The sequence below is a fragment of the Eutrigla gurnardus genome, assembly GCF_963514095.1.
Source record: "Eutrigla gurnardus genome assembly, chromosome: 7".
In the NCBI taxonomy this organism is placed as follows: Eukaryota; Metazoa; Chordata; class Actinopteri; order Perciformes; family Triglidae; genus Eutrigla; species Eutrigla gurnardus.
The window spans coordinates 20,526,226-20,538,770 of record NC_139921.1 but is presented as its reverse complement, the minus strand read 5'-3'; the positions used below and the strand labels follow the sequence as shown (position 1 = coordinate 20,538,770).

General features: G+C 39.3%; 1 protein-coding gene across 1 annotated transcript; it reads left to right on the top strand.

Moving 5' to 3' along the window:
* Nucleotides 1–6,348: 6,348 nt before the first annotated feature.
* On the top strand, nucleotides 6,349–11,566 carry nipal3 (NIPA like domain containing 3). Its single transcript, XM_084013339.1, has 11 exons — nucleotides 6,349–6,569; nucleotides 6,818–6,886; nucleotides 7,225–7,396; nucleotides 7,548–7,607; nucleotides 7,922–8,067; nucleotides 8,587–8,683; nucleotides 8,802–8,937; nucleotides 9,065–9,153; nucleotides 9,265–9,328; nucleotides 9,623–9,717; nucleotides 10,012–11,566. The coding sequence occupies exons 1-11, from the start codon at nucleotides 6,504–6,506 to the stop codon at nucleotides 10,191–10,193; spliced, it is 1,176 nt and encodes a 391-aa protein (XP_083869465.1). The 5' UTR covers nucleotides 6,349–6,503; the 3' UTR covers nucleotides 10,194–11,566.
* Nucleotides 11,567–12,545: the final 979 nt, after the last annotated feature.

Here is a 12,545-nt window from a genome sequence, read left to right as displayed (position 1 = left end):
AAAAGTGTGAATGGATGTCTGGAGAAGACGCGGGGAGAGTGGAGGTGACAGAGAGGGGGGGGTGAGGAGGGAGGAAGGGAGGGAGGGAGTTGTCGTCTCCTGCAACAAGTCTAACCTGAATCCAAAGCTAACAAGATGCCGTGATTGCAGGGTGCTGAAAATATGAAGGAACAACCAAAGACAACAGACAGACAAAAAAAAGAAAGAAAATTAAACACGGGCTTTTGTTCGCTCTGCTCTGCTCTCTCTCCTCGGGTTTCAGACAGACGAGAGCTCTCTCACTCTCTTTGCTCTCACACACACACAGACAACCCCTCACCCGCAAAAGGAGCAGGTTTTTTAGGCCTGGAAGGAGATGCGACAGGAAGGATAAATGTGTGCACGGTCGCCCGTGTCTCGTGTCCCATGCCATGTCGGTAGCTTCATGAGCAAAACTCAAACATAAACCTGCACCTCCTCACTCGCCGCTGCAGCACTTCTCATGCATTTGTACAGCACTCCCTCATTAGCAAACTAGAAAACAGCAATGACAGCGTGAAAGTCCTGCATTCACAATCTTACTAAAGGAAAAGTAAGTAAATGTATACATGCATGCAATATCTACTGTCACTGATGCATTAACGTACAAGCAGCGATTTTGTTGTTTCTCTCCTGTCTCTAATAATACCGTAATGATAATAATACAACATGCCAGAAAAAAAAGCCTAAAGCAAAAAGTATAATTGCACAAGAACCAAAACTGTACATTCAATGAGCGCAAAACAGCATTCAACTCATTTCTCAAAATAATACAAGAAAGTGTTGTGTAGTGCTGAGAACTTTCCCCAGTCTTTAACCTTTGGGGTCAACAGACAGCCAGAGTGTTTGTTACTCTTCTCATAACTGCGGGTGAGAAAAAGGAAAAGGCTGCAAACCATGAGCAGTGTTGAATGTGGGCTCTCACAACATTGTCTATATGTCGGTGTTTTGAAGCTGGGTATCCAGGGTTTGGGTCGATTACATGTAAAGTCACACTGTTTAACTTAATTCAATCTCATACTATTAAATCTATAATAATAGTTCTGTGTTGTGAATAAAAAACACAGACGGAGAAAATGTTAGCTTAAAATTTACTCAGTCACATGTCACTGCATGGCCATCAGAAACAAAGCAATGCGTTATCATAATCCTGAGTCATTATGACTATGATTGTCAAGAGATTGTTTTAATAAGTCACGCGTTCTACCCCTGAGTCATCATAATGTGTCATGATACAAAGTCAGTTCTCTGGAATTCTTTGTCAAAAATTGTTTTTTGTATGCAAATTAATTCACACAGCTTAAACTTTTCTTTTATTTCTAAAAAGGTGGTTTTAATTGATGATGTAAAAAATCGGACTATTTATACAGCCAACTAAAGACCACAGACATTAAAAACAAATATAGAGAAAAATAATTACAATATAACAGGAAAAGGGTTTGCAACAATGAATAAAACGTATGGAATCAGAGAAGAAGTCAAGGACCGTCCAGCTGCTCTCAAAACTGGTAACAATTTATGTGTCAATGAGAAGAAATCATCTCTAAAATGCAGATAAATTCACCTTTTTCTGTTATATCTGAAATACAAACAAGGAAGAAACTACATGTGTGTGTGCGTGTGTGTGCATGTGTGTATATGTGTGTGTGTGTGGCCGTTAATCAATGATGCAACTAATCATTCATTAAAAAATACCATTTTCTTGTCTCATTTTGTAATAGGGATCTATATTGTATGACATCCGACAGACACATATTATATTATATTATACTAGTAATTATTCATGAATTCCACTCCATCTCACATGCACTTTAAATGCAGTCAAGGCAAGAAATGTCAATCAGATCCTTTGTGACCTTTCATGCAACAGAAGTCCCTAATTACATCAGCACACTGTAATTCTCTTCTCACAATAGCCAGGTATAACACAGAGGAAGAGCAAACGGTTGAGCTGGGGATGCACAGCGCGACTGGGAGGTGGGCTACACCGGTTTGTCGTTTAGATTATTATATCAAAAGCAAGAGATTTTAGCGCATGCTTCCTTCATGAATCTTCCTGATGATTTAGTTTGCTAAAAAGGGATATTGCAACAAATTCTGGGGATTGATTATTCTCAAAATTAACCTGTCCAGGTTAATTAAAGTGCACACAATTTGCCACTCTGGCGAATGGCAACTTGCCTCCCAGATATCGACCCCATAGAGACTCCAGATACTCATCAAAGCAAACAAGAATAAGAATGAATGAACCTTTTGTCACAGTTGGATATTTATTTCCAGCCGTCTGTGATATCTGTGTTATCATTGTGACTTAAAAACAGAGTGTGTCTTTTGTCACGCACGTTTCTTCATCCTGTTCGGCCGACGGGCAAACGCGCACACAATGTCATCGAAACCAGCGTTCTGGAGGGATGCCCAAAAAATCACAATGGTAAGTTGACTCGTTAATGCAATCGGCATCAGTCACAAGCTGTGCTCAATTGTCGTCAAATGTTGGTATCCAGCCTGTATTTATAACGTTGTCACTGTAACTTTGGAGCCATTGCTAGAAATGTTCCCGACAAGCTTGGACTTGCAGAAGATTTAGGAAAAGCCTGCTCTTCCACCGCCACTTTATAACGTAACATTCCTCGACAAGATGGAGTATCACCTCACGGAGTAAATGACTTCCTGTTGCATGGTGCCATGTAGTAATGAATACATCCCCTTCATTCCCTGTTCCCTAACGTACTCACATTCCTCAGTCATTACAAATGGATGCTGGCCTGTTTGGTTTTCAAAAACAGGCCCGGCAGTTATTAAGTGCCACGCTTGCCACTAACGTTCGTGCATTCCTCAAGGGTTGGTGGACAGCGCCCACGCATCACGCATTAAAGAGACAGATAGAGCAGATAGACAACCGGAGACATTCTGTTGATAAGCTGAAAGGGGTTATGAATGTGTCATCTTTTACAGTATTGTGTTGAGAACGATGTTCCTTTTTTGTGGGTTGACAAAATGCGTTGAAGGCGAGAAATGTTAATTATAGGATCCATTAGCTGAAAAGGGCCCTTTTCTGGTGTAAATTGTGGGATACAAAAGCCCTTCAACTTGGCGCCAGAGGTGCACCAATTCAACAAATTCAAAAGACGTCAATTGGAACTTCTTTGTGGCCTGAAGTAAAAAGTCTGTGACTTCGTTTTCTCCATGACTTCTACCTTGGAACAGATAGAGAGGGAAGTTGTTGGTTTTGGATGCTCTGAACTGAACATAATTAGTCAATTCAATTATAAGTTCAAGTAAGAAATTAGATATCTGAAACTATGAATCCTTGTGTTTTGGTAAGTTTAGGATGAGCTCTTCTGGCATGCAGCGCCATGTTACTACAGTAGCTCAGAAGGGACAAACCAAACACTGGCTTTCGAGTAGAGGGGTGTTGCAATTTGCAACCTCACCACCAGATATGACTTAATCCTACACACTGCTCCTTTAAAAACAGCACAAAAATCAGTATATGCAGCTTTTGACATATAAACAATATCTGGTTGTCTTAATTGTGTATGTTAGTAAATGGAAAACATCAGGCTCTAGTGATGGACTTTGCTGTCATTTTACACTGACTAAAGTACAAAATTAAAAGACTATAAGGTAATAATAGGTGGATTCATTGATATTAAAAATAATCAAGGACACCAGCTACATGTGGTCGTGCACCACCACACAGAATGTTTTCTAGGGCACTTCATCACGTTTTCTTGCACAGTAGGCCACCATAGAGGACACACACTTTATATATTTATATACTTTTATATATTTATGTTAAAAAAAAATGTGTTGTGATTGCTGTGTTTGCTTCTCCCACAATTCGATCCATACATCCATCCCCACACAGCCTGTTAATCCAATCATTCATCCTCGGGGCCTGTCTTAAAGCTGTCTTACAGGGACACACACAGGTGGCAGTGAACAGGTCTGTTCACTATGCAGGATGACCCGATGCCCCGACGACACACCTTTAAGTAGCCTTTAAGACTTCTGACCAAGGAGGAGGAAAGAAATCCCAAAACTCCTGCAACCTCTGATGTTTCTAATTATGATGCAAAGTAATGAATCGTTGCATTGCATTACATTGAATCCATCATAAACACGTTTTTATTGATAAAAAAACAATCGGTTTCCTGGGGAACCTTTTCCCCCCACACTGTTTTCAACATGTTGTAGTTAGATTATTATTTAGATGTTCTTTAAATTTAATCAGTTTTCTTCCTTTAATATATGAGGTGTTTTTTAAAGATACCTTTAGATTTATCACATTATTTAATTTGTCAATTACATTTAATTATTAATGTATATCAATACAGGGGTTGTTGATGCTATTGTGTTCTCAATGCTACGGAGTGGATTGAAAGGTCTTTACCTTGAATAGCATTTGTAATTAATCTGAGGTAATGCAGTGAATAAAGACATTCACCTGCCTTCCGCCACACACCTGTTAACACCCTGAGGAGGAAACACCTGTTCACTGCCCCCTGCCAAACTCAAAGTCTGCGATCCGTGTGATGAATATCCATAACGCCACGTCTCATTCCAACAAGTCACTAAGGACCTTATACTGCAAACATCATCTGTCCCCAGAGTCAGACATAATCACAGAGAAGCAGCATTCAGCTTTACGGCACCACGCACCTACAACAACCTTGTGATCGGCTCCAACTCTCATTCCTTTAAATCAGAGCTTACAGATTTTTGGTTTGCAGGTGCCTATTATCTAACTAGTTTTGAGCTATTCATATTTTTGCATTGCACTGCACTACTTTTGTATTCCATCGTTAAATCTATTTAATTCAATTTCCGCTCAGTTTTATCTTTTATTTTACGTGTCTCTTTTAGATTGTGTGTGTGTGTGTGTGTGTGTGTGTGTGTTTATATTGCTTAGTGTTTGTTGTATATCTTGTCTTTATGGCTTTTATATCACATGGAAAGTACTTTGTATTGCCTTGTTGTTGAAATATGGCATATAAATAAACTTGCATTTATCTACAGGTTTGCACATCTGTATAGCTCATTAAACCAGCTCCATAATGCTTTCATGAATATCTGTATACCATAAATGTCACAAGAAAGCAAGACCTAACTACAACCCACTTGCAAAGAATACATCTTTCCTTTGGATGTCTTGGCTTTGATTTGGGCACAGTGGGATAAGCTGACGGCACCCTCCCAGATGTGGTGTCTCACTCCCTCTGCTGGTCAACAAATGAAATGTGAAGCGCATGCATCCAATACACATTTTTAAGGTGCCACCTTTAGTTTAAGTCTTGCCTGTTAAAAAGCAGTGAAACATAAAAAACTGTATGCGTATTTCGCACGTGGCAGCTATGACTCATCAGTTGCCTCATTATTCCTATTTTCTTTCGGAATATGAAAAACAAAACAAATGTACCCGTAGTAGGTAACACCCTTGATTGACCTACCTTGATTTTTTTTCCACAGCTCCTATTATTGAAACACTTGCTGACGTACTTCACTGTCACTGTACTGTGTCCGTTCTTCACTGCTGCAATGACACAAAGAGGAAAAATACCACCAGTGTTTGTCATGATTTATAATAATGCTATGGTGTGTGTGAGAGAGAGAGAGTCAGTATTATTCTTTTCAGTCAGACATTGAGATGAAGATTGTTTTAGAGATAAATGTGATAAATGAATGAAGAGGAAATATTTATTTATTAAAATATGTATTTATTAATTTAAATATATATATTTAAATTAATAAATTAATTTATATATATATATATATATATATATATATATATATATATATATATATATATATATATATATATATATATATATATATATATATATATATATATATATATATATATATATATATATATATATATATATATATATATATATATTCACATATTCACACATATTCACACACACACACACACACACACACACACACACACACACACACACACACACACACACACACACATACCGGGCAGTACTATAAATGACACCCAATAATTTACTGTCAATTGATTACTCTTTAAATTCAGCAATAACTTCCTCCTCCGATAAATGCTCCTGGATCAATATCAGCTCAATGGCAAACCTACTGTCCTCAAGTGGTACTGCAGACTACAGGTTAAACTACAGGAAGCAGGAAATGTATTTATTTCAATTCATCGTGTTTTTTTTGTGTTTTTTTTGTCTCATAAAAAGCCTGTTCGCTGAAATGTTATCTTTATTATACGCTTTGTAAATAAAATCGCGTCACTATCCACGGTCACGTGACTCTAGCGTCACCGTCGTGCGTCAAGGCGTAGCCTGAAACAGGTGCAGACAAATCCGGAAGTGAGATGCCGCTCGTCTCAACGATGGTGTCTTCCTCAGCGTAAAGCCGGATAAACACAGACATATGAGCGACGGACACACAATGCCACGGCGAAAAGATGAAATATCTGACATCTGAGCGTCTGTCTTCAGCCGACGATGAATAAACTGGCTCAGGAGGCGAACAGGATGGGTTTAATGAGAGCCGTCGGGGACTCCTACACGGTGAGACACATGACATACGGTAGTTTACGTTTCAAACCATCCTTTTGTTTAACTTTCACTACCAGTGGAAGGTATTACAACTCCTATGGAGTATGTGTCTTTTCATATTATACCAAAAAAATGTGAAGATACCATGTATTACTGCAAGTTGGATGCCGACTGAATGGAAATACATCATCGTTTATGTTATAAAAACAGTTCAACGTATATTTGGTATAATTCTATCTGTCTGTCTTCTTCTTTTTTAGGATAATCTCATTGGGACTTTACTCGCTATTTTTGGAAATGTGCTCGTCAGCATCTCCCTAAGTATTCAGGTACAGACCTCTGTTCTCCACAACAACAACAACAAACTGCCTTATATGTGCCTCTAATGTCTGTTCTCTTGTGTCAGTGCTGTGTCAACAGGGTCGACTTGTAAGGTTAACCCTTTAGAAGCTGTTATATTGTCGTATGGATGAAATAATATGCCCCCCCTTGTCCATTCTGTGCTTCTTATTACACAATATCAACATATCTAATGTGCAGTATAATATCTCTACAACAAAAGCACCTTTTGTTTGGTGTAGGCCTATGTTTGCTTTGTTTTGCATACTGTTTAGACCTTGTGTTTACTCAAGTCTTTGACGGTTGCCTGCATGTCTCTCACTTACAGAAATACAGCCATGTGACGCTAGCAGGAACCAAGGACCCGCGTGCCTTCTACCGCACCAAAACCTGGTGGTGTGGTTTTGTACTGATATGTATCGGGGAGGGAGCCAACTTCCTTTCTTATGCCTTCGCCCCGCTCGCTCTCGTAGCGCCTCTAAACGCCGTGTCTGTCCTCAGTGAGTATTCCTTACCAAAATAGTTCAGTTGAAGACATTAAGAGATAGTCACTGATATGGTGATTGTGAAAACGAGCTCACTGAAACGGCCAGAGAAATAGATTTCTCAAATGTATACATAAAACCATCTTTCTTGACTTTTTGTTTTCAGCAAGCGCAATTTTGGGTCTCCTTTTTCTGCGGCAGAAATCAAAGCCAAAGGACTTAGCAAGTAAGTTCAGCGTCTCTGTGTAACTGTAGACACTCGTATATCATGCATGGACTTTGTTCCCGTTGCATGCAAATCTTTTTATCAGTCTCACGCTGAACTTTCCAAACGACTTACTGCATGCTCAGCTGCTACGTTAAAATGGCTGAAATAACACAGTCTAAAAGGGTGTCCATGTACAGCCCATATTTTGCTGAATAGACCTTATAATGGTGAAATTGTAAAAAAAAAAAAAAAGTGTTTCGCTGTGATGTCAATTAGTCTTTCTACTCTCACGTTATACTAAATGTCCTATTTCCTATTTCATGTTATTTCAGAGGAGTACGGGCTGCCTGTCCTGGGATCTATTCTGACCTTAGGAGGAACGTTCCTCTTCGTAGCGTTTGGACCAAACTCTCATGAAACACTCAAAGCAGAGAACGTTGTGGCGCACGTTGTAGCATGGCCTGTTCTCTTGTATCTGGTAAGATATTTTCATTCAGAAATAAGGGCTCAGCAGAGAGTTGACTCAATGTGCCTCTGCTTTTAAATTTACATAAAATTGCTTCAGGTGGAGCACCTTAATGTGAACTTATTTACATTTTGAGCTTAGACACATTTTATATACTGAACAAAAACAAAAAGGTTACAGTATTGTTAGAAATGTCCTTTGACTACACACCCCTCGCACCCATCATTTATAATCAGTTCATATGAAACCTTTTAAAAGCAACACAACGGCCCTGAGTTACAGGTTTGGTGACTCCTGCTCTGTTTTTGCTCAGACTGTTTTGAATGAACTACATGGTCACATTTGAGGCTGTAGTTTTTAGTGCTGATAAGAAAATATGCTGTGTTGTTCAGTGTTAGTAAAGGTCCATCTGTGAACACTTTTCCTGGCATACATGTCTCTTCCCTGGTTGTTATCTGGCAACACCTGGAGTGATTCCTATTTTGTTTATTTGATATTCTTATTTATTATTGCTATCACCCTTATTGACAGCTTCTGGAGATCATCGCATTCTGCCTGCTTTTATACTACTACAAACGGCGCAATGCTAACTACCTCGTTATTATTCTGATGCTGGTCGCGCTACTGGGTGAGCAACTATCATACTTTATTAGAATACATCAGCACCTTTCCTTAATGTTTAATATTTTAAGTCTTGTTTGTTCTGTATCTGTTTTGTTTTAATATGTCTTTACTTTGTTGGACAGGCTCGACTACAGTCATCACAGTTAAAGCGGTAGCGAGCATGTTGGTTCTCACCATTGAGGGCAACATGCAGCTGGACTACCCGATCTTCAGCATCATGTTTGTGTGTATGGTGGCTTCAGTTATCTTCCAGGCCAGGTGAGTGAAAGGAACATCGAAGACGAAGTATTAACTTTAAAAGTGTGGTTAGCACGTTGGCCATAGTGGTCAACATACTTCACCCACAAAATGCTTATCTGTGTATCAATGGTTGTTGCCTTTTCAGATTTCTCACCCAAGCTTATAAGCTGTATGACACCTCTCTGATCGCCAGTGTCAGCTACATCCTCTCCACCGCTCTTGCCGTGGTAGCTGGTGAGTTATGACATTCTTTGCTGATTTTTTTTTTGTTTTGTTTTGAGTTGTAATTGTCAATCGGGCCTTTATTGAGTGGTGTGATCATTTTCTTCTTTTCTGGTTTTTCAGGTGCTGTGTTTTACTTAGATTTTAAGAATGAAGACGCCCTCCACATTTGCATGTTTTTGTTGGGGTGAGTGATCATTCAGACATTTTGACTTGTCACAGCAGCAAAAGCCCTGGTGTAAATGATAAAATTAATGTTTTATTTGGCGACTTCAGGTTCAGCATCCTGGTATATTTCCATGACTCACTGTCACACTATCGTGGCTCACTGGGACATGAATAGAACAGAGACATAGTAACACAAAACGGCTGACATATAACTATATATAGCGAAACATTAATAAACCTGGAAACAGACATTTGATGGCAATGGTTGATGAATTATGTTTAAATATTGTACAAATATTTTGTGCTTTTGCAGATCGGTATTCTGTTTCCTTGGGGTCTTTCTCATCACCAAAAAGAGGAGCAAGACCAAAACCTTTGAGCCATATGTCACGATGGATATGGTTAATGGTTCGTAACTTTACATGAACGTATACTTTACATGAATACTGAAAATGTGAATCTATTGAGATTGAGGTTTTATGTGTGTAACGGAAAACAAAAAAAGTATTCCTACAAAAGATTACACCAATTCATCTTCAAAGTTTTGAAAAAAAACGTTTTGTTACAATTTTAAATTTTAAATTCAGGTCTATATTTAAACAGTAAATACAAGTTCCATTACATAATACACCATTGTGAATTGTCATTTTGGCTCTTAGTTCCTTACTTGAACTTTATCTTACCTGTCCTTTCCATTACCAGGTGTCCCAATGATTCATGACAAGGCCCTGGTTGTTCAGTCGGACACCAATGGTTCTTTCTCCTACGGATCTCTGGTCAACAACGATGGAGTGGCTCCTGCTCCCCTACCCGTCAACATCGAAGAACCACCAATCAGCTCTAGGTCGACCGATCGTGGCCTGGCTGTCCTAAAGGAAGATTAGAGTAGAGTTTTTGCCTCATCCATTCAACTAAAACAACATTCAAGTATCTTGAAAGACCGAGGTGGGTTGAGGGTTTTTTTCACATATACACAAGGCCAACCTCCAGCCCAGAAGGAACTGTCCACTGGGTGTTTACTTTCACTTACCCTCTTCTTCACACGTTTTGCTTTCTGAAATCTCCAAACCAAAATGTGACCTTTTTTAGGAGCATTCCATTTTATTAGAAGATGTCAGCTGTGCCCATTCCACAAATCAGCGGAAGGAACCTGAAGCTGCTGGATGTTGTGATGGGTCCACAATAATGGAAGCGCCGAGATGGTGTTTTTGCCTTGGAGCTTCCACTACTTCTCACTTCCGTGATCGTTAAGCAATGTATCGAGCATTAATGGGATCTGTTCTTCCATTGAGGATTTTGAAGTCACTCCTCAAAGTTATATAATGTAGCTCCAGACTTGCCAATGAACATTTTGACTTTTAAATATCTGCCTCTACCTACCTGCCTCCAATATGAGCAGTTTTCACTCCACAACTTTGCATCTTGTTCTTGGAAGTTCATTGTATTACTTATTTTCCTGATGTGACCAAAAAGTGGGTGTAAACCTTTTAATTTATTCTAATGTATTTATTAATTTTCAAGTTAGCTTTTAGTGTGCCTTAAAAAGTAGCTATGCACTGGATACATTACTGTTAGGTGGTAGATAATCCAGGTAGGCGAGTGAAGCGTCCTCTAGCTTTTATAGGAAGGAGACTGTAATCTGGTGCCTATTCGAATTTTTTTTTTTTAAACATTTGAAAACAAAGGTGATAGCACTTTTGATAACTCATAATGAAGGGAAGTGAATGCCTGCATCTTGAAATAACTGATAAACGGTACAACTATTTAAATTTGCACTGGAAGTACGAAAGGTGAATCCACTGTAGAAAGCCTGAATTTAGTTTCCTTTTAATCTGATGCCTTGAAGTTTCTGATTTTGAATAAAAATCAAGAAATAAATCTGAAAATCGACTGCAAAATTACCGCGTTGTTGTGGTCCAATATTTTTCAAATAAAACCTTCCCATCAAAATTTCACAAGCTGAAAGAACATCTATGAATAAACAAATTAGTTTTATGATTGCATTTAAATTTATATTCCACTATGAATGAGTGACTGCATACATTGGGTTCACTCCACCTCAGTGTATGTGGCAGTTTGTCTCTACAGTGTTAATGAAGCAGGGAGCCTTTCTTTCCACAGTATTCAGAACATGGTTATTCCCCGCCTGTGGTTTGTTGTGTGTGTGTGTACTGTATAAACGCATCATTACACTGTGTAAACCAACTGAAGCCTGTCTTCTTATTATAACTGCCATCTGTAATGAAATCTAAACTGATGCTGTAAAATAAAATCCATCCATTGTAAAAGATATGCAATCGTGTGTGATATAAAGAATTTGCAGAAAGTTCTGTGACACGTTTGGTGTTGACCTTAAACTTAATCAACTTCAAGCTGATGTCACTCATCGGATGGGGCCTGGATTTCTGTCCTTACAGCAGATAATGCACTTACAGTATCAGTAAATCATAAACTGCATCATAGGACATTGCATCATTCTACTAGAAGGGAAAACCTCCAGCTCTTTGACATCTGCCTAAGAAGTGTATTCTGTGGCCACAGAAAAACCCACTGAACTGATTTTACCTCATGTGCAACAGGTGTGTTAGAGAATTGAACTGTATTATATCTGGTCACATGACATGTCTGTAGCTATGTGTGACTACCTCGTTATCCTTATACGGTGGGTGAGACAGCTGATTCGGCTCTCCTGGATGTCCTTGTCAAATAAAAGCACAGAGCTCTCTGTGTGCCACTTCTTTTTTTTTTTTGCAGCTCAGTCGCCACCAATCTTGAATCGGAGCATCCGCCCCCCTTCCTCTGCCTCATTGGTCGCTGCGAGCCTCCGCCGGCATTTCATTGGTCTCACCTGCGGGTCCCGACGCCGGAGTAGGCTGCATCAAAATAGTGTCCAATAATCCAGTAATAACAAACGCCGACGCGTCTGACAGCAGTCTCACAAACCACAAACATCCTCAGAACAGCTTCCGTCTGGTTTGACAAAGTCACCCGAAAACCCGGTTTTGTTTAAGTCCACTTGCAATGGGTCGCTTCCACTGGCGGTTCTGAGGTGAGTAGCCGAACGGTGACCCCGTAGTTTCGCATTTGAACAGGTTAGAAAGGAGAATGTAAACGGTAACTTCGTCCGTTAGCGTACACCCGCGACTCTTTGCTAACTTTCGCGCGAATTCTCCCTTTATTCTGGCTAAAAAAACGACATTTGGCAGCGGAAACAGTCTTTTTCAGGAGAGAATCCG

Coding starts and splice junctions, on each gene's coding strand:
- nipal3 (XM_084013339.1), top strand. CDS start 6,504: ATGAATAAACTGGCTCAGGAGGCGAACAGGATGGGTTTAATGAGAGCC. Junction 7,397..7,547: donor AAACGCCGTGTCTGTCCTCA/GTGAGTATTCCT, acceptor TTTTGTTTTCAG/CAAGCGCAATTTTGGGTCTC. Junction 9,329..9,622: donor ATTTGCATGTTTTTGTTGGG/GTGAGTGATCAT, acceptor GTGCTTTTGCAG/ATCGGTATTCTGTTTCCTTG.